Source organism: Monodelphis domestica, chromosome 4, assembly GCF_027887165.1.
Source record: "Monodelphis domestica isolate mMonDom1 chromosome 4, mMonDom1.pri, whole genome shotgun sequence".
Lineage (NCBI taxonomy): Eukaryota > Metazoa > Chordata > Mammalia > Didelphimorphia > Didelphidae > Monodelphis > Monodelphis domestica.
The window spans coordinates 287402775-287423213 of NC_077230.1; the positions used below are offsets into that span (position 1 = coordinate 287402775).

The 20439-nt window shown below is 46.0% G+C and overlaps 1 protein-coding gene across 3 annotated transcripts in view; it reads left to right on the plus strand.

The window, feature by feature from the left end:
* Positions 1-20439, plus strand: part of GLB1L2 (galactosidase beta 1 like 2) — a 75468-nt gene that overhangs the window by 48369 nt on the left and 6660 nt on the right. For all 3 annotated transcript variants that reach the window (XM_007495168.3, XM_007495169.3, XM_007495170.3), the window contains 9 exons: positions 2959-3040; positions 4533-4597; positions 11652-11736; positions 14261-14398; positions 15119-15199; positions 15707-15813; positions 18241-18387; positions 18859-18930; positions 19243-19321. In XM_007495168.3, the coding sequence (XP_007495230.2) occupies positions 2959-3040; positions 4533-4597; positions 11652-11736; positions 14261-14398; positions 15119-15199; positions 15707-15813; positions 18241-18387; positions 18859-18930; positions 19243-19321 (856 nt within the window). The remainder of the gene's footprint in view (positions 1-2958; positions 3041-4532; positions 4598-11651; positions 11737-14260; positions 14399-15118; positions 15200-15706; positions 15814-18240; positions 18388-18858; positions 18931-19242; positions 19322-20439) is intronic.

Genomic DNA, 20439 nt, shown 5'->3' on the forward strand with positions numbered 1-20439 from the left:
TCACTTTGGGGAAATTTTGGATCAAAGATAAATATGCAAATCAGTGCTCATTAAAATGGGACATTACCTCAGATAATTATTTTGCATGGGAAACTGCTTTAATCAGGCCTAATAATCATTCTTACACAATCTTAACAGCTGTTTTGTTTTGTTTTTGATCCAGACCTGTGATTTCACTGGTGTAGGGAATTTCCTGATAAGGAAACCCCCTCTCACTAGAGTTAGAGAGTGACCTGAGACTGTGAGGCATTATAAGTGACTTACCCAGGGTTACACAGCCAGGATGTGTCTGAGGTGGGTCTTAAACCCAAGCTTTTATGATACCATCCCAGAAATCTAGAGGAAGATCCCTGAATATTAGGTGGGCCTCAGCAGACATGTGTGGGAGATGATTTGTAATTGTGGAAGAGGTACCCACAAGGCTAAGATCACTGATCGATCTCCTCAAGTGCCTCACATGGCCAGCGCCAGGGGGCTATGACCCTGCCTTAAGTTCTCTAGTTTTGTCTTCCAGACTACAGGAAGCACTGGTATTATTAGTGTTGGCACAGGCTGCCTGGATTGGTGGGGGAGGCAGGAGGCTGATGTATAGAGTCTCAGGGCTGGAAGAAAGCACAGAGGCCATCTGGTTTACCTTGAAATTGACCGGACCCTCCAAGACCTCTGAAAAGTGGCCAACCAGCTTCTGCGTCAACCTTCCAAGTCAAGGCAACTAACAGTTACCAAGTACTTACAAGTCAAATTGTTAGGAAGTTTTGTTTTACTTTGTTTTTTCTTACCATGAGACAAACTCTGTCTCCTTTCATCACTGGCCTTTTTTTTGCTCTCCCAGGCAAAGCAAAATAACAATCTCTTTTCCACTGGATGATGTGCTTAATGTGCTTAAAAAACAAACAAACACCTTTACTTTCTGTCTTAGTAACTTTAGGGCAGAAGGACAAGGGCTAGGCAAATGGGGCTAAGTGACTAGCTCAGGATCACACCACTCGGAAGTGTCCTAGGCCAGATTTGAACCCAAGTCCTCCCGATTCCAGGCTTACTATCTACTGTGCTATCTAGCTGCCCCCACACAGTAGATGCTTAATAAATGTTGATTGATTCATCATCCCACAGAATGATTTTGAGTGCCTGAACCATACTGGACCTTGTACTACAGGGGGCTTCTCAAGCTTATCAGTATCCATCCTAGATTTCCCCTGCACAGAGCCTCTGTGGCCAATGTGGGCACAGAGGAGAGGCATGCGTTCTCTCTGCGTCTGTGAGCTTTGGAGGATTCATGTGTCAGGAGTGAGAATGATGGTCCTGGATGGGCCTGGTGTGCAGCTGGAAGGTGTCGCTGTGATCGCTCTCCCGTTCCATGGGGCTTGTGTTCAGGGCCTCAGACAAGACAACTGGCCCCTTGGCTCCCATGACTTGGGGGTGTAAGGGATGTTGCTGTGCCATTTCTTTAAGAGGAGTTGCTTCACCATTTCTTTCTTGACCCTCGCCAGAATCTTTTCTACTTATATAACGAGCTAGCCACATGAAAGAGTTTCCAGCCTATCCTAAGGGACAGGAGGACCTAGATGGGAAAATAAAGATTTTTATTCTTTAGGGGATACTCAGTAGACTGTGTTCTGCCAGACTGATCTGTAACATACAGATTGACCTTATGTAGTTTTGTTTTGTTTTGTTTTTTTTTTTTGGTGTAGTTTGTTTTAATTCTGGGCAGAATACTCTCCTACAATTACTGTCTTATCTCCATTGCATTTTTTTAAACCTCTGACAGTCAGACCTATGATCAAAGGTGATGGGAATTGTGGGGGTGGACATTGCCTTTCCCAAGGAGGGAAACCAGTAGGTTTTTAGAAAAATCTTTTTATTATCTTCCTAAGGTCACTTTCTTAATCCTGCTTTCTGATTCTCACCACTACTGGGGATCAATCCTCTCCCCCCCACATCCCATCCTGACCTCAATGTGTCCTTCATGAGTGCCCCTAGTTAAGAATGTGCTAATAAAATGCCTTTGTCTTTCTAAGTACGTGGGTATACTGGACTGAGGCTCATCTCTCCCTGGTGTTGACAAAGGGAAACATGTCAGCCAAAGTGTGCAATGTTTAGCATGTTTGCAGATATATTGGACTGCCAGGAGTGGCAACACATACCTGTAATCCTTGCTACTGGGGAGGCTGCTGGATCCCTTGAGCCTGGGAGCTCTGAGCTGAAGCAGAGCTAAAGGTGATCAGGTGTCCACACTGAGTCCAGAGCTAGGATGGTGAGTCCCTCAGGCGAGGGGGAGGTCTGGCCCAAGCCAGAAATGGGGTAGGTTAAAGCTTCATGCTGTCATGAGTGAGATGAGCTGCTTGAGTGAGACTCAGACTCAAAAAAAGAAAAAGTACTTACCTGCTCCAGAGAACTCTCCAGAGAGATATTTACAAGCTTCTTTGGGGCTTAGAAGGCTATTTCCCATGATTTGGGCAGCCAGGCTGCTGGCGGTTTGGACTTGGGGGTGCTGGGAGTGATATGCCTTTGGACCCTTGCTCCAGAATAAACCCAGAGGGACATGTTCAGGTGAGACCAAAAGCAGGCAATGAGAGGATCCTCACCTTGGTGTGACTGATGGATGCTAAGAATGCCAAGTTGGCCAAGGGAAGCCAGCCACTCTGACCCAGATTGGGAGCAAGGTCAGGTCTTTACTGCAGCATCCTCAGCTGTGATTCCTACAAAAACAATTTGGGCCCTTAATTATCCCCTTGGCACCGCCGAGTGAGGCTAATGCCGAGGTAGCAATTTCTCCCACTTTCTGTGTTGTGGGAATATGGATGCTTAATATTATCCCCCTTGCCTCTCCTCTTTATCCTGCCCATCGTGCTCACAGTTTTGTTTGTGATTCTCGCTGCTTTTTCTAATGGAAGGAAACCCAGAGGGAAGGAGGGAGGATGAGAAGTGGATGGTTTATCTTGCTATGTTTCTCTTCAGGCCCTGCTGAAAAGAGGGATCGTGGAACTGCTTATGACTTCAGACAACAAGGATGGCCTGAGTGGAGGCTATGTGGAAGGAGGTACAGGCACAGTGGGACCGTGAGGGAGAACAAGGGGCAAGTGGTCACTTTGGCCTGGTAGAACTCTACTTGTCTAGAGGGGAGCCCTTGTTTTCTGGGACGTGCTCCTCCTCCCTAGGCTCATTATTTCCATCTTCCAAAGGGCTCCAGGTTGCCAAGCCCAAGACAAGGACTGAGTTTAGGGATCATGTACACTTCTGCTTCTTTGTCCTGGCTGCTTCACTTCATCGAGGCAGATTGACAGGATCCTGCAGGCCGCAGGGCACATTTCCCCATCCATGCCAATTTCCCATTGATTCATGGCTAGATCTCCTGATAGGCCCACAGCAGAGTTGGGAACCATCAGAATTATTGAAAAGCTATCGATCCTGCAGGTGCCAGCTACACGAAGGGCATGTGGCAGGCAACAGTGGGGAAGCCAAGTAGCACAGACTTGGTGTTGGGAGGACTTGGGGTTCAAGTCTGGTCTCAGACACTTCCTAGCTCTGTGACCCTGGGCAAGTCACTTATTCCCAAGTGTTCTTCCGATGTAGAATTGATGCTAAGACAGAAAGGAAGGGCTAAAAAAGGGATGGGGTATTGTGGAAATGACTCAGGATGGGAGGGGAGGCACTCCATTATCTTCAGGGATTGACTTCTGGACCTTTTCCTTTGGCCCAAGAGAAGAAAACTTTCTTAACTGCAAACCTCAGGTTTCCCAGGCTTTCCCAAAGCAGCAGTAACTTCCTACTTCCTCCACCAGGTGTCACTGTCTCCCCATCATTGCTTCCATTGCTGGGTCCTGGAAAAATGGAGATAGATGGTGGCCCAACCTTGCCCAAAGACCACACAGCCTAGTTCCTAGACTGTCAGGATTCAGAATGATGATATTCTCTGGCCTTTGCCCTCTAGGAACCTGACTCTGAGGAGTCAAGATGAGCAAGTACATAACAGAAATAGAGATTGTAGGGAGGGAAATGACAGGTATGTGGAAAGACAGTGGTGGCGGGTTTGGGTCTCTTGCCATCCCTTGGATATGGCTCATGGTAGGTTCTTGAGCTGAGGCCAGGGATTTTCAGGAATATGACCTTTCTTCCCCTTAAATCTGGCCTTGGATGCCTCAGGAGCTGGATCCTAGATCTCTTGGTCCCCTGGGCCATTTTGACCTCTATTGATGTAGATGTTATTTGTTCTCCCAGTGGCTCCAGTGGCAATATACCATGTCTAGGAATGTGGTGCAGTGGACAGAACAAAGGACTTAAAGTCAAGTCTTCCTGATTTCAAATCCTGTCTCAAATACTTATTTGAGACTGTATGACTGTGGGCAAGCCACTTAATCAATCTGTGCCTCGGTTTCTTAATCTGTAAAAATGGGGATAGAACCTATCTCATTGGGATATTTTGAGAATCAAGCGAAATAAAATATAAGCATGCTTTACTAACCTTAAAGCACTATATAAATTCTAGCAATTATTAACATTGTTATTCTAGTATTTCTCCTGTTCTTCCATAGTACTGGCTACCATCAATTTAAAGAATGTGGATTCCATCATTTTCAACTATCTCCAGTCATTCCAGGTAAGAATATTGGGTAGAGATGACCGGGGCCAGAGCCTTTCTTGTCTAAGGCATCTTGATTCTCAGTGGTCATAAGCAGAACCAAGTCAAGGAGTTTGGGCAGGAAGATGGAAACTCCCTCCACTTCCTCACAGGTAACCTGAATTTCAAAAGGCTTCTTGGGGATAAGAGCAGAGACTTGAAAAGGTTCTAGATTCTTTCCCTCCCTGACCCTGGGCCCCCTAGGACTTGTTCTTTCAAGTTCCTCATGTCCCACACCCTTCTTTTCCCTATATGTCCTGGAGAAAGCAGACATAAGAGCTACTTTGTGCTCCTGTAGGGGAAGAAAAATCTAAGATTTTAAAGTTCTTGAGAGAAATTAGCAGCATGAGTTTTCACACTTTTTCAGCTCCTGAGAGCTGAACTGCCAGGCTCCATGTGGGGTTCACTGAGGCCTGAAGGACCAGGATTTAAGAACCCTAAAGAACTCAGCTGCAGTAATGGATGGAATATCTATATTTTTTTAATCCACGAGGCAAAGAAAATAGAGGCAGCATAATTAAAACATTTATTTCAAATTAAAATATCTACTTATAGTCTAAGGTGCATTTGCACAGATAGGAGAGATAAATTATACAAAGTCTACTGTACAGCAAATTATAGTAAGCATACATACACACAAATTATAGCATTTGGTAACCTGGTCTTTCTAATGTGGGGTAGTTTGGGAATCTGTTGTGTCTTTTTTTTAAAACATTTTCCTTCTATCTTAGCATCAATTCTGAGAGAAAAGAGTGGCAAGGGCTAGGCAATTGGGGCTAAGTGACTTACTCAGGGTCACAGGGTTAGCAAGTGTCTGAGGCCAGATTTGAACCCAGGTCTTCCTGACTCGAGGCCTGGTTTTCTACCCTCTGTGCTCCCTAGATGCCCCTCGATCTACTGTGTTTGGCAGGTCATGGAGATCATGAGAGCAAAACCATCACTTGGAATCTATTCATTTTGAGCTTGCATTTCTACTTTTCCATCACTCTAGATATATGAACTGAGCTGCCTTAGGGCTTGGCAGATTTGAGTTATTGTTCAAACAGAAGATGATTGTAGGAGTCCATAGATCTAGAGCAGAGGGATCTCAGAGGCCAAATAGTCCAATCTGATTTTATAGATGAAGAAACTGAGGCATGTAAAAGTCACACAGACAGGTGAGAAGTGATATTTAAACCTAGTTCCTCTGACTTTAGATCCAGGGCTGTTTCACTAGACTACACATGCCACTGGGTTCATGTTTTGTTTTGTTTTGTTTTGTTTTTTGCTGAGAATCATAGCCAGCACAAGGCAGTCAGAAGAGGGCATGGTGCTGCTAAAAAGTACCCCACATGCTCATCATATACTAAGAGTCAGCATGAAAATCCACAGTGCCTGCCTGACAGCAAGACCCTTATTCCCTGACAATTCCCCTTCAGTCTGTATCTTGTCCTTATGGAATATTGCATCTCCTTTGGGCCTGCCCTGGATGTTCCCTAGAGTCTCACTTTACCCATGAACAAATGCTAGGGATCGGGCACCTCTCAGCCATGCACCTTGGGACTCATCTCCTGCAGAGGATGGTTCTCCCTGAGACCCCTCTTAGGCCATCGAGCCTCTGTACCATCATCTGTCACTGCCAGCTCTCTCTCAAGTCCTGAGAAAGTACATTGGCATCAGGAAGATAGGTAATCTGATTTCAGAGAAGTCAGAGGAAAAAGAAAAAGAGATTCTTTGGGTCTGTACTCAGGATGCAATGGATTAAGGAGATTTCACTGCTGAGCTCTTTGCTGATTGGTTTTCAGTGTCCATGTATGTGCATTTGGACTCTGCTAAGGAGGCACTGGCCCTGTGGGAAGCAGGTATCCATCCGTCCCCTGCCCGGGCCAAGCTGTTCTTGGGAGCTCTGGCCAGAAGAGTTGAGGTGTTGCTCCTGCTTGCACTGGCTTTGGCTTGAGGGCACAGAATGCTCAACTCGGTTCTTAGGCGGTGTTGGAGGAGGAGGCTCAAGAGGAGCCTGACCTTGAGGTGCCACCAGACATGTCTCCAGGGAGGATCTCATCCCCAGGTCCTTAGGTCCTCACACACATACACAGTCTCTTCCCTAAGGAATGTCTGTGCCTGTGAGACACAGCACACACACATACGAGACCAGTACCTAGAACAGTGGTGGCAAGGGTGCCATCAGGGAATCCTCGGTGCCACAGCAGTGGGAGGGAAGGGGTACGGGCGCTCAGAAGAGAGAAGACCTTCTGGAGCACCGGGGTTTGGCCCAGACCCTGGAGGATGCTCAGGATTTCAGGAGCAGAATTCTTTGTCTCCTCTCCCCCTGTGTAGTCCTGTGGATCCTATGAGGCTGGGTGAAGATCACTGAATAAGCATTGTGCTTCACAGAGGGATGAATGGGTGCTTTTTTTTTTATCTAACTTGGGAGTTTCTCAGTGGCCTGTCACCAAAGTTTCCTATCTTTTGGGGAGTCTAGAATCCTTGGCTCCCCTAAAAGCAGTGATTAAAAACCCCAACATCCTGAATAATCCAAGGTCCAACTTGTCAGTCCCCTCGGCAGTTATATTTCGACCTGCCCTGGTGGTGGCTGTGAACCTGCTTTCCTTTAAAGCAGTGGTTCTCAACCTTTCTAATACTGTGACCCTGCAATACAGTTCCTCACGTTGCAGTGACCCCAAACCAAAAAATTATTTTGGTGGCTACTTCAAAACTGTAATTTTGCTAAGTTATGATGTGGAATGTAAATACCTGATATGCATTATGTATTCTCATTGCTACAAATTGAGAGGTTGAGAACTGCTGCTTTAGAGCTATACTCTGTCAAATGCAATTATGCCATTCAGGGGAAGGATCTGTTGTCTGTGGGAGTTACATTTAAGGTTCAGCTTGTCCCCTTTCTGGACTGACTTTTAGGGACTGGAGAGGTCTATAGGAGGCATCTAGATGGTGTAGTGAATTTCTTGGAATCAGGGAATTTTAAGTTTAAATCCAGCTTCAGGCATTGGCTATGCGACCCTGGACAAGTCATTTAACCTTTGTGGCCTCAGTTTCCTCATCCATAAAATAAGAATAATAATAGCACCTACTTCCTAGGGTTGTGGTGAGGATTAAATGAGATGATGTACAAAGGACTTTGCAAACTTTAAAGCATCATGCAAATTCTAGCTTTATTATTCTCTTTTCTTGTAATCTGTGTTTCTGATCCAGGATGTTATATTTCTAGTGACTAGTTCTGGATACCTTTCCCCAGGCCTGGGAGGAATCTTAGCTGTTACCATTCAGGGAAGCCCCTCTAGACATGCTCTGATCAGAGCTTCCTCCCATGGCCTCCAGTTCTGACACACTGCTTTTGTGTGAGCCACAGAGTTGACGAAGCTAGAATCCTGGGCTGGTGTGGACACCTTTGAACAGGTCCCACTCATCCTAGGGATGCCATAAGGAGGAAAGTCCCAGGCCCCAGCATCATCAATATCTCCTGGCACAACATCCAGAATCCATCTGCTCTCCCTCTTGCCAGCTGTCCTGCTGTAGGACCAGGCTCACCTCTGCTTTCCCCGTCCTGGGGAACCACAGCTGGACACAGGGGCTGCCTGTCCCACAGTCCAGCATGGGAGGGATGGAATCTCCTGCAAGCTTCTGTCTCTCTTGGCCCAGTGACTCATCCTGCTTGTTATATTGACTATTCCAAAGCACCAGGGCCAAGGGAAGCTGTGATGCCCCCAGATCTCCCTGACTAGAAGAGATCCTGCCTGAGGGACCCTTTGCTCAGTGGTACAATGAGCCCTTTTACCCTCCTAATAGCCAGAAGGATAGTGGCACAGCCTTCCTTTCCCCCTGGAAGAGGGAGGTCTCTGACAGCTGCTCCCTGGGAGTTGATTCTCCCTCCGCAGGGAGTGTCTAAGTCCAGACTGGTGTGTGGGGCAGTGAGTGTGGGGAGGCAGAGCTGTCCTGAGGGCTGCTGCCCGTCTGTCTTCCTGGAAGGACTGTATGGAATGATGGGAGGGAGCAGAAAGCCAGAGGGCTCTGTTAGCACCTCTGCTCGAGGATGCAGCCTCCTCTTGTCCAGGACCTGGGAGCCCTCTTACAGCATGCCTTTCTTTGCCTGTGAGGTACATGGTCATCTTCACTGGGCATGTCCTGTCTGACTCTTCCTGACCCCATCTGGGTTTTTCTTGGCAAAGACAACGGTCTGCCATTTCCTTCTCTAGGTTATTTATCGAGGAGGAACTGAGGTGAGCAGGGTTAAGGGACTTGCCCAAGGTCCCACAGCTAGGAAGTGTCTGAGGCCAGATTTTGGCTCGGGTCTTTCCAAGTCCAGGCCCAATGCCTTATCTGCTGATCTCCCATTGTATCCCACCCCCCAAGTTCTGTTGCCAATATGGTACTTTTTTTTCTATGCAAAGAAATGCTACATGGAGGGTCTGCCTGTTCCTCAGAGGACTCCTCTATCTGACCTCTTTAGACAGACCAGCTGATGCCCCAGTTTTGACACATTGCCTTCAGGGGTTCTCTAGATCACCCCCATTTCCCCTTTGTGCATCACAAGACTGGACATAAGGAAAGGAAGAGTCTGAAGTGATCCCAGTGTCTCTTCTGTTCTCCGTCTTTCGCCAGATGCCTGGCAGACCAAGTACAAGACATAGAGCATGTCCCAGCTCCTCTCTTCATGATGCCAGCCTCACTTTCCCCTTGTTTTTGCTTCATTGACTCTTCAATAACTGTCTGGGAAGACCAGAGTTCAAATCTAGCCTCAGGCACTTAGTGGCAATATAAGCCTGGCCAAGACACCTGACTGCTACTTGCCTCAGTTTCCCCATCTCTAGAAGGAGTATAGCAGCATCTGCTTCCCAGGGTGGTTGTGAGGATATAATGAGACAAAAATGGCAAAGCACTTAGCAAGGTCCCTGGCATATAGTAAGTACTCTAATAATGCTCACTATTATTATCTTATAGAAGAAGTCTGTGTCTCTTAACCTGCCCTCTAAACTCTACTCAGTAAGGGAAAGAGGCATGGGACAGGGAGAGACTATGTCTAGGGAAACCTCTGTGCCTGGCTCACTCATTCTGGTAGGGTGAGCAAAAAGATATGGTGGAGGGAAAGCATGAGACAAGTTCAGGGAATGGTGAATAGGCCAGTTTGGAGAAAGGGATATTTTGCCTAGAGGAAGAGGTAGATTGGGCCCAGCATCTGGGCAGTCCTAGAGGCTGTGGGGTCTCAAGGAAGGTTTTGGATCAAGGGACAGAGATGATGGAAAGTGATTTGGTGGTGGCAGATGTTTAACAATTGGCTTTCCAGAAAATAAAAATGTGAATCAGACTTTAAAATTTAGTATGTATTATTAACATTTTCTCCATCACTTTCTTAACTCTAAATAGTCAATGAAACAATAAATCAAACCCTGATTCATAGTGTTTGCTGATTTCTGAGGTGTGAGCAATCACACAATGTAACAGTTGGCTTTTGTAAACCGGTTTGAGTGGATCTAGCACGCTCCTGGTTCACAAGGAGTTCTGAGAGCCAAAAGGAAATGATGATAAAGGAAGAGAGACAGGCTTGAGGCATGTGGAGGGAGGACATGATGAGTGAATGATGGAAAAGAGACAAGAGGCCCAGAGATGAGATTTAGGGCTCTTTTGTTTCCAGGAGTCCAACATCCTGGGGCCCAGGCATCCATCCTGTTCATTTCTTTGCAGTGCTTTCTCTACTACCTTGGTTAGAAAGCCTCCCTCAAAGATAGGAGGCAGATCCCTCTGTTGAAAAAAATCACTAATTAGATTTTCTGAGGCTTATTAATAAGTACTCCTTACTGTCCCCTTTTCAGTGTTGGAAAAATGAAAAAAAGTTTGTGTTATTCCAGGGGCAAATAGAAAAATGTCTGACTGCCTTCCCAAGGACTACCTGCTCTATTAAAATAATTTTTGAATGTATTTTTTAAACCCTTATCTTCTGTCTTAGAATCAATACTGTGAATTGGTTCCAAGGCAGAAGAGGGTTCAGGGCTAGGCAATGAGGGTCACATGACTTGCCAGGGTCACGGGATTCTTTGAGGGTCACACAGCCAGGAAGTATCTGAAGTTATATTTCTGTCTCTAGATCTGACTCTCAAAAAAGAAAAGACCCCCTTGGGCTCCTTCCAACTGATATTTTCTAAACCAACACAGTAGGTGTTGGAGATTTTTGAGGGGCCCCCTAAAGCTGCTGCAAAGAAAGAAGAGGTGCCTTGTTGCCCTGGGCTGGGTGGCTCAGGCCAGTAGAAGCAGGCAGGGCCAAATAAAACTGGGCGCAAACAAGGCCCCTGGAGGAAGGGAGCCAGGTGGTATAGTGGACAGAGTGCTAAAAGAATTAATAGAAACAGCAGGTCCAGAGCTCACCTTTTCCTTCAGGAACTTCACCAGCTCTGCAGCTCTGGGAAAATCCTCACCTTTGTCCCCCTCCCTTTCCTCATTTGTGAAATGAGGAGACTGGCATAGCACCTGCGGGCAGCAAGGAGACACAGCTGAGAGAGAGTCAGGCCAAAAGTTAGGAAGATTCTTCGGTTCAGACGTGGTCTCGGACACAGATCAGCTGGGTGACCCTGGGGACTAGTCATTAACCCTGCTTGCCTCAATTTCCTCATCTGTCAAACCAGAGAAGGAGATGGCAAATCACCCCCAGTATCTCTGCCAAGAAAACCCCCAACAGGCCCACAAAGAGTTGGGCATGACTAAAAAACAACATGAAGAACAGATTAAAGGAGAGAGTACAGGAGAGTCCTCTGCACATCTCTACAAAACTAGACTAACCCTAGTGGTGATGATGATGGTTCCCTCCAAGAAAGGCCCAAGAGTGTGGGCAGTATCTCTGGGCCTTTCTGCTTTGTGTCTGGGGCAGAGAAATGGGAGGCAGGTTGGGGGACCAGCTTTGAGGACACATGACCTCCCTCTAGGAGGAAGGGCTCCTCCCCCAGGCAGAATAGGCTGGGTGGTGACAAGGCTGGGATGGCTGGGGATCCATGACTTCTGCCTCCCCAAGGGGCTCAGCTCCAACTTACCATCTGGTTTGTTCCAGGACAATAAGCCCACGATGGTGACAGAGTTTTGGACGGGATGGTTTGACACTTGGGGTGGTCCCCACCACATTGTGGATGCTGATGGTGAGTAGTCTGCCATGCAGAGCATAGAAAAGGCTGAGGCACTGCCAACATTCCCTTGCCACGGGCCCTCCTGACTGGAGAGCCAGCTGCTATGAGTGTGCACACATGTGGCATCCATGTATGCTGTGCTTAAATGCCCCCCTCAGTTGTCTGTGGCAGAGGAAGATGGGTGCATACAATGGGTCATTGTGATTCAACTGTGAAAGTGACATTCATTTCTTTTAAACCCTTACTTTCTGTCTTAGAATCAATATTAAGTATGTTTCAAGGCAGGGGAGTGTTAAGGGCTAGGCAGTGGGGTTTAAGTGACTTGTCCAGGATCATCCAGGTAGGAAGGGTCTGAGGTCAGATTTGAACCCAGGACCTCTCCATCTCCAGGCATGGCACTCTATCCACTGAGTTACTGAGCTGCCCCTGGCCATTTATTTTCAAAAAAACAAGTTTATCTTCCTAATGATACTTGTTGAGATGCAGAGTATTGAACTGGAAATGTGGTTTTTAAACCCAGTTTTGCAGCTGCTACCACTAAAACCGATCTGTAGACTATACTTTCAGGTTTGTCAGGCACTTTGCATACATTATCTCATTTGACCCTCAACAACCCAGAGTGGGAGTGAGGGATTCGAGGGACTTGCCTATGGTCACACTGCTGTGAGGTATCCTGGGGGGAGTTTGAATAAAGGATTCTCCTGACCAGCGGTTAGCTAGTAATCTTTCCCTGACACCAACAATGCCTTTTCTAGCCGCAGGCTGGAGCTGGATTGAGAATTTTGGACCAGTCTACTTCTTTAGGACTCAGTTTTCTCCTTTGTAAATTGTTGTGACCAAACTTGATCCTAAGGTCCCTTCCAGCTCTCTCATTTTAACACGATTCAAGGATTAACCCTTCCGAGGAGATGAATTTAATTTATCACATTACCTGACTTCTTCTGTGATATGAGTATTTCTTGACCTCACCCATTCGTTCCATTAGTATTAATTGGATGGCTAATATATCAAAATGGTACTTGAACTTGAAGGATTTACAGAGGTAAATATTTGTACCCTCAATGAGCTACCAGCTTAGTAGAAGAGATATGCTGGGTGTATGGGTGCTCAGGGAGGAGTAGTATCTCTGGTATGGAGGGCTTGTCATGCCCTCCTAGAGCAGCTCTCCAGCCTCTGACCCCCACCTGACACCCAGCTCTCACTTGTGGCTCCCAGTAGCTGTTAGCATGCGGCAGTGGCCACACCCTGGGCAACGGCTTTGACAGACCGGCTAAACCTTGTGAGGGTAGCCATCGGGTCGACGTCGACCCCTGGTGAACTAGGGCTTTGCTCACCCAGCATGTGAAGACTGCTTCGGCAGAACAGACAGAAGAAACCAACAAGAAGGTTCAACGGCTGAGATGGCGACGCAGCAAAGCACTGTGGAGTGCTCAGGGCGGCGTGTTGGAGCACAAAAGACAACACGGCCATCCAATGCAGCTGAGGAAGTCTCCAGGTGTAACGATTTTTCGTGCCAATGGACCCAGGCTTCCAATGCCGAGAGAGTGGGGCTGTCTCTGTGCATCGACTTTTCCACTTAAATCTCCTTCACGCACAAGTGTTTTTGTGCACACTCATCTACATTACAGATGAAAATGCACAAAGACAATCATCATCCTCGGTTACTGAGAGACTACCACTACTACACACACACACCAGATAGCTGGCATTGTTATTCAGTCATGTCCAATTCTTCATGACCCTATGGACCATAGCCCACCAATACTGTCCATGGGTTTTTCTTGGCAAAGATATTGGAGAAGTTTTCCATTTTTCCTTCCTCAGTGGATTAAGACAAACGGGTTAAGTGACTTTCCAAGGGCTACACAGTTAGGAAGTACCTGAGGCTGGATTTAAACTCAGGTCTTCCTGACTCCAAATCCAGTGCCCTATATACAGTGAACCACCTAGTTGCCTCCCCCTCAAAGTAGATATAAAATATCTATCTATAGTTACAAAGAGACATGTATATATCTAATTATAATTATATATAAGTACTTAGAATTATATAGCATATATAAATACATATATAATTATATAGCATATATAATTATATGATGGTTTATATACTTATATAGCATATAAAATACTACTTTTTATTTACTGTATACTATACTATTTTGTATTTTGCAAGGTTTATATACTATAGGATATATAAATATTTTTATAAACTATAGTATGCAAAATATGCATAGTATACAAAACAAGATATGATGATCACACAAAAAGATTAAAATGAAAAACACCAAAGACTCAAAGGAAAACCATTTCTGGGTAAGAGGATCAAGGAAGCTTCATGGAGAAGGAAAGATTTAGCTGAGAAGGACTTCTCAGTAGTAGATGGAGATGTGGGAAGGGATTCTAATCTTTGACCATTTTCTAGCTTCAGAGCCTGGTGGATTCTGGGCAATAGAGCTGTTAAGTTGAATTTGGGACAATTCTGAAAGAAGGAAGACCTTCAGGGGCTTAAAACTCTTGTTCCCCTTATCTTCTGTAGATGTGATGGTCTCTGTTTCCTCAATCATCCAGATGGGTGCCTCCCTCAACCTTTACATGTTTCATGGAGGAACCAACTTTGGTTTCATGAACGGGGCTCAGCATTTTACTGATTACCAGGCTGATGTCACAAGCTATGGTAAGTGTGTCCTGAGGTTGCTGCAGCCTCAGCATTTGTGACTTTGGAGCTCTCCCAGAAGAGGTCCCTGAGGACACCTGCTGGCACCATTCACTTATTGGCTTGTGAAGTTCCCTGAGGCTTGGGCTTAGGGAAGTAGTCACATCCCCTTCCCTTTCTTTCAATCTAGGGTATCAGAGTTTGGTCACGGACCATCACTGTAGTTTGCAACAGGTTGAACTTTAGAGGCCAAAGAATAAATGCTTCTGTCTGATTAATTGACTGTCTAGATTCCTAGACACAAAAGGTCGTTGCAAATTATCAGTCACTTTTTACCTTCTGGCAAGGGCAGGTCAGAAATATGGATAGGGGAGTCTGTCTGCCTTGTAATTATTGTTTTTAGGTTTAAGAAGAAATGATGTCAGACAAGGAGAGAAATAGCAATTAAATGGGAAAATGAGGTCCTCTTGGGACAGAACCTCCTCAGTTCTCTACTTGGGGACGTGTTATTCCCCACAGGTTGGAATGGTATCTTCTATACTGTGCTGTGATTTCCAGAAGACTGGGAAAGCATCCTTCCATCTCTCAGCCCCCTAAAGTGGGTAGTAGAGGGCTCAGCATATTGGGGGTGTTTCGTTACAGGTTGCTGACTAACAATGACTTGCAGGAAGCTGGCCAATTGGGTTTTTGGTGGGTTGCCCTGGGCACCTTCCCAATCAAGGTTCCTGTGACTTCTTGCAGACTATGATGCCATACTGACCGAAGCTGGGGATTACACACCAAAGTTCTTCAAGCTGCGGGAGTACTTCAGCACCCTCATAGGTATCCATCACCTCCCCGATTGTGAAGCTGGGCTACACCCCAATATACCTCAGAAGCATAATCCCAGTGGACTCTCAGCTTCTCAGAAAATTCCTATTCGGAGATGGGAAGAACTGGTAGTTTTTACCCTATATAGAATGGTATTCACCAAGAAAGTATGGTATAGTACCGTATTATAGTAGTACCATCTACAGATAGTATAATGTCAGGCTCCTCATCAACTGTGTCTTTTGCATCCTGCCAACTATAAGGCTCCCCTCTGAGGATAGTAGGCAAACACTAAGTGAACCCTACCCAGAGAATATGTAAAAAGACATATGTCAATATGTAAAAAGAAGCTTTTCCTTCTTTTGAGTCCCTCAGGCTTGTTCCAGGCCTAGCCCCACCATTCTATGACACTCAGATAAAGAAATACCATATATCCCCTGAGCAAAGTAGAAGGGGGAAAAGAGGAGTCAGAGATTGCCCGGAGATACTGGGATTTCTTATTCTTTATTTGTGTTACAGATAATCCACTGCCCCAATTGCCTGCCTTAAAACCAAAGGCCTCCTACCATGCTGTGAGGCCCTCACACTACATTTCACTATGGGATGCCTTGGAACACATGGACAAGGTGGGTACTTCTGAGATGAGATTAAAAGAGAAAGAAGACAAGGGTTTAGATTCACAATCCAGGGGAGAAGAAGGTCAGTTTTTTTTTTTAAGCTCTTGGACATGTTTCCATGTTTTAGAATCCAGAGAAGATAGCCCCAACTCAGGCCAGGGAGGACTGAACTTGAAGAAGTTGGCTAACTGAGCAGGACGTGAGGCACATTCTCCTTTTTAGACCTGGTTGGACTCTGGTGCTCTCCTCCAGATGAGCAGTGCCAAGAGCCCAGAGGAATGGGATTCTAGGCCTGGCTCTTCCCTGGCATGTTGGGTGATCTCTAACCAACCATGGAGCTTCCTGGCCTCCTCATGACAACCTCAAGACAGATTAGTTTGAAATAGTCAAATTGTTATAGATGGATATGGGATAGTCATGATCATTATTGCACATGCCATTTCTTTATTTTTTCTTAATTACATGTCAACACAAATTTTAACACGTTTTTTAAGGTTTCAAGTTCCAAATTCTCTCTCTCCCTCCTCCCCTCCTTGAGAAGGAAAGAATTTGATACAGATTATACATGTACACATGCCATTTCTTAACAAATCTCTTGTGCTCCGAATGGACCCCGGGGAACCATTACCATGCCGTAATGGAAAGCATTGTGCTAGAGTCAGCTACTAGCTCTGGAGATTTAGGAGCAAGTTACTTCATTCCTTTTAATTTGTTTCCTCACCTACAAAATTGGAATGATAATAATGCTTGTACCCCCTATCTCTCAGAGCTGTTGGCATGTAAGCCATAAAGCACTATGGAAGTGTGAACTATGATGATTATGGTTATTATATTGAGAGGTGCCAGAGGACTTAAATAAAGAGATTTCATAAGCTTCTCAATTCATTGTAGTGAGCAACTTTTGAGTCATGTTGCCTTTTCTAAGTCCTCATTCTCCTTGATCTTTCTGCAGCTTTTGTGTGTTTGATACTTCTCTTTTTATCCTTCCACCATCCCAGATGCCCTCTTCTATGACTTTCTATGGTTCTTTTCTCCACAGATTCTCTTCTTTGCCTGTCTGACCACTCCTCTTTCTTCTTTGGTGGACCATTCTCTCTCTCTCCTGTCCTGTTACTGAGTTTCATGAAGGCTCAAATCTAGACCGTCTCTTGTCTCTGTAATCTCATGTCTCCCTCCATTCCTTCCTTCCTTAATCCTTCCTTCCTTAATCCTTCCTTCCTTCCTTCCTTCCTTCCTTCCTTCCTTCGTTCCTTCCTTCCTTCCTTCCTTCCTTCCTTCCTTCCTTCCTTCGTTCCTTCCTTCCTTCCTTCCTTCCTTCCTTCCTTCCTTCCTTCCTTCCTTCCTTCCTTCCTTCCTTCCTTCCTTCCTTCCTTCCTTCCTTCCTTCCTTCCTTCCTTCCTTCCTTCCTTCCTTCCTTCCTTCCTTCTTTCCTCCCCCCCCCTTCCCTCCCTCCTCCCCTCCTCCCCCATCTTGGAACCAATCCTATGTATTTGTTCTAAGGCATAAGAGTGGTAAGGGCTAGGTAATGGGAGTTAAGTGACTTGTCCAATGTCACAGAACTGGGAAATATCTGAGGCCAGATTTGAACCAAGACCTCCTATCTATGGGCCTGGCTTTCAATCCATTGGGCCACCCTAGCTGTCCGCCCTGATCTGCTTACCTTTCTAATCTTGTATCTTTGTTATCTCTTGCACTCATGACCCAGGGAAACCAGAGTCCTTGCTGTTTCTTTCCACAAGACTCCCTAACTCTTTACTCCAGGCATTTTCTCTGGCTGTCTCCCATGCTTAGAATTTCCTACATCCTCATCTCTGCTTCTTGCTATCTCTCATGTTTATCTTCCTCAAAGCCTCAGATAGAATCCCACCTTTTACAAGAAGCCTTCCCTAATCTCCTTAATTCTAGCACCTTCCTTCTGGTGATAATTTGTAATCTCTCCTGTGCTTTGTTTGTCCATGGTTGTTGGCCTGTTGTCTTCCCCATTAGATTGTGAGCTCCTTGAGGGCAGGGACTCTACCCTTCCTTCTATGCCTGGGGTTTACTTAGCATAGTGCCTAGAACATGGCAGGCTCTTAGTAAATGTTTATGACAACTAGCCATTCTCCCAAACTCATCATTCCTTTTCTTTGAGTTTGTGCAAGTTGTCCGCCATTTCTGGAATGCACTTCCTCCTTTACGTTTCCTGTCCCATTTTTCCAACTTTGCATTTTAGAATCTACTCAGCTCAGGGTCCTCTTCCTTCGTGAAGCCTTCTTGTTGGTTAGTTAAATTCTCCTTCCTCAGATTGCCTTACTGAGCTGTGCTCCCTCATAGAATATAATAATGCTCTTGGAGAATGGAGATTATTATTATTTTTTCCTATCCTTGCACAAAATAAGCACTTTAGTATTTGCTGAGTAAACAAACTTCACCCTCCCGTTGTGCTTTTTTTCACAGCCAATTGAGTCTGAGAAGCCGGTCAATATGGAGAATCTGTCAGTGAACCAAGGCAATGGCCAGTCCTATGGGTACATACTCTATGAGACTTCCATCTATGAGGGAGGCACTCTTTTCTCCAAGGACCACATTCGGGACCGGGCCCAGGTATGGGCCAGGAGACTGGCAAGGGAAGCAACTGCTGCCCCCTGAGAGCCTTTCTCTACACCTGGGGTGGGTTTATACATTGGTGGTGTTTCTCTTCCATTTCCTTTTGTCCAACCCCAATAATGTCTCTCTTTTCCCTTCAATGTTTGTTCTTTCAACTTGTCCTTTGAATGTTCCTTCATTCATTCGTTTCATTTTCCATGACCCCTTTTTGGGAGTGGAGTCCAGAATGAGACTCACTAGTTTCTGACCAGGGCTGAATCAAGTGGCGAGGGTGACCTCAAACATCCCAACATTGTGTTTGTATGCAAAGGGGACCAGTCCACTTTTCAGCCGCCATCAGTTCCAGGTCTCATCTGACCTCCCCTTTGTTCTCAGCTTCTACACTGCTCCTTTGATGCTGCTTTCCTTTTGTAAGCCTCTGATGCCTTTTGGGGGAACTCGACAGGGCTTTTTCTCTCTCTCCCACAGGTGTTTGTGAACAAGATCTACATTGGCTACATAGACTACCTCGTTGAAGGACTGACTATCCCCAGAGGTCAGGTTGGTAATTCCAGGGTTCAACTTCTGAATGTTTTTCAGTTCTAATGGTTCCCTCGGGTCCCAACCCCAGCTCCCCAAAACCACCACTATGGTGTAGTTCTCTTCTCGGGCTGTGCTCACATTGCACCATATCCTAGGCAATCAGTACGATAGGCTCCTTGGACGAGGGCATCGCGCAGCTGGGACTTGTGCTGGTATGGTTCCCCCAGGGGTGTGGCTCCCCTGCAAACACTGTTCAGGAAGAGCTGGGAGTACCCTAGAGGAAGCCCAGGCAGAGCCAGGGGTCATGGTGGCTTTGTGCCTCTCTTATAGGGCCATCGTAAGCTGAGTATCCTGGTGGAGAATTGTGGTCGAGTCAACTATGGATTGATGCTGAATAAGCAGCGGAAAGGTGGGTACTGGGAGAGCTCCTCCTGGCTAAGGCTAGAGTCTGCTTGGAAGGTGGGGGAGGGAGCCTAAGGCCAGGCCTGCAAGCATTCTCTCCTGGGTCTGACCCATCAGCCAGCCTGGGGATGATATGGCAGAGAATGCGGTGACATTCAGCTTGGTGTGGTGCCACCTGGCAGATGTCTAGTGTATGAGGCCTAACCCTGGGCCCTGTCCCTGCAGCTTCAGATGTGACCAGGCACATGCCACCCAGAACTTGTCCAGTTCTTTAGGCCACTTGCCTGGCCTCTACTACTGGAAGGCTTTTCTAGGTTCTTGGGAGCTAATGGGGAACAGAGAAAAGATGAGGAACTTTCTCCAGTGTGATTGGGCAAAGCCAGGATATGGAAAGGAGCCAAATTTCTCACCAAAGGGAGAATTCTCCTGGAGTAGAGAAAGATGGCTCTGGCAGCTCTCCTCTCCCCATAAGTCCAGGCTTTCCAGGCCAAGAAGGGAGTGTAAGCAAGGTTGGAGAACTCCCCCCCACCCCCCCACACACACCTTGGACCTTATTTTCTAAAGAAAGATATAACTTTTGCCTCAGACACTTCCTAGCTGAGTGACTCTGGGTAAGTCATTGCCCAGCCCTGATCACCTGCCTTGGAACCCTTACACAGTATTGATTCTAAGACGGAAGTGAAGGGCTATTAAAAAAATAAAATAAAATAAAATAAAATAAAGAAGTAACTTCAAATGAATTCAACAAAAACAAATCATGCCAAGTTACCCTTCTTTCTTTTTTTTTTTTTACAGTGGTGTTGGGTGGGAGAGTTGGCATTACTAGTTTGGTACTGAGCGAAATGCCTTAAAATAGTAGTGTTTCTTGTCTGCTTTATGGAAGTTGTGCCCCCAGTTACAGGAGGAGCCAGACAGAAAGAAAAGGCCCTTGTGTTCTCCCTTCTCCATTTGTCCTTTCTTCTTTTGCTCCCTAGGTGTCTAGTGGCTCTTCTTCCTTTAAGTGAAGTACCCTCCAAAATGCTCACCTTCCTCTGTCAAAATAATATTATGCTAACTCATATGAAAGACAAATAGACAGTTCCCACCAATTCTCTCTCCTCTTTTCACCTTTCCAAAGGTATTTGC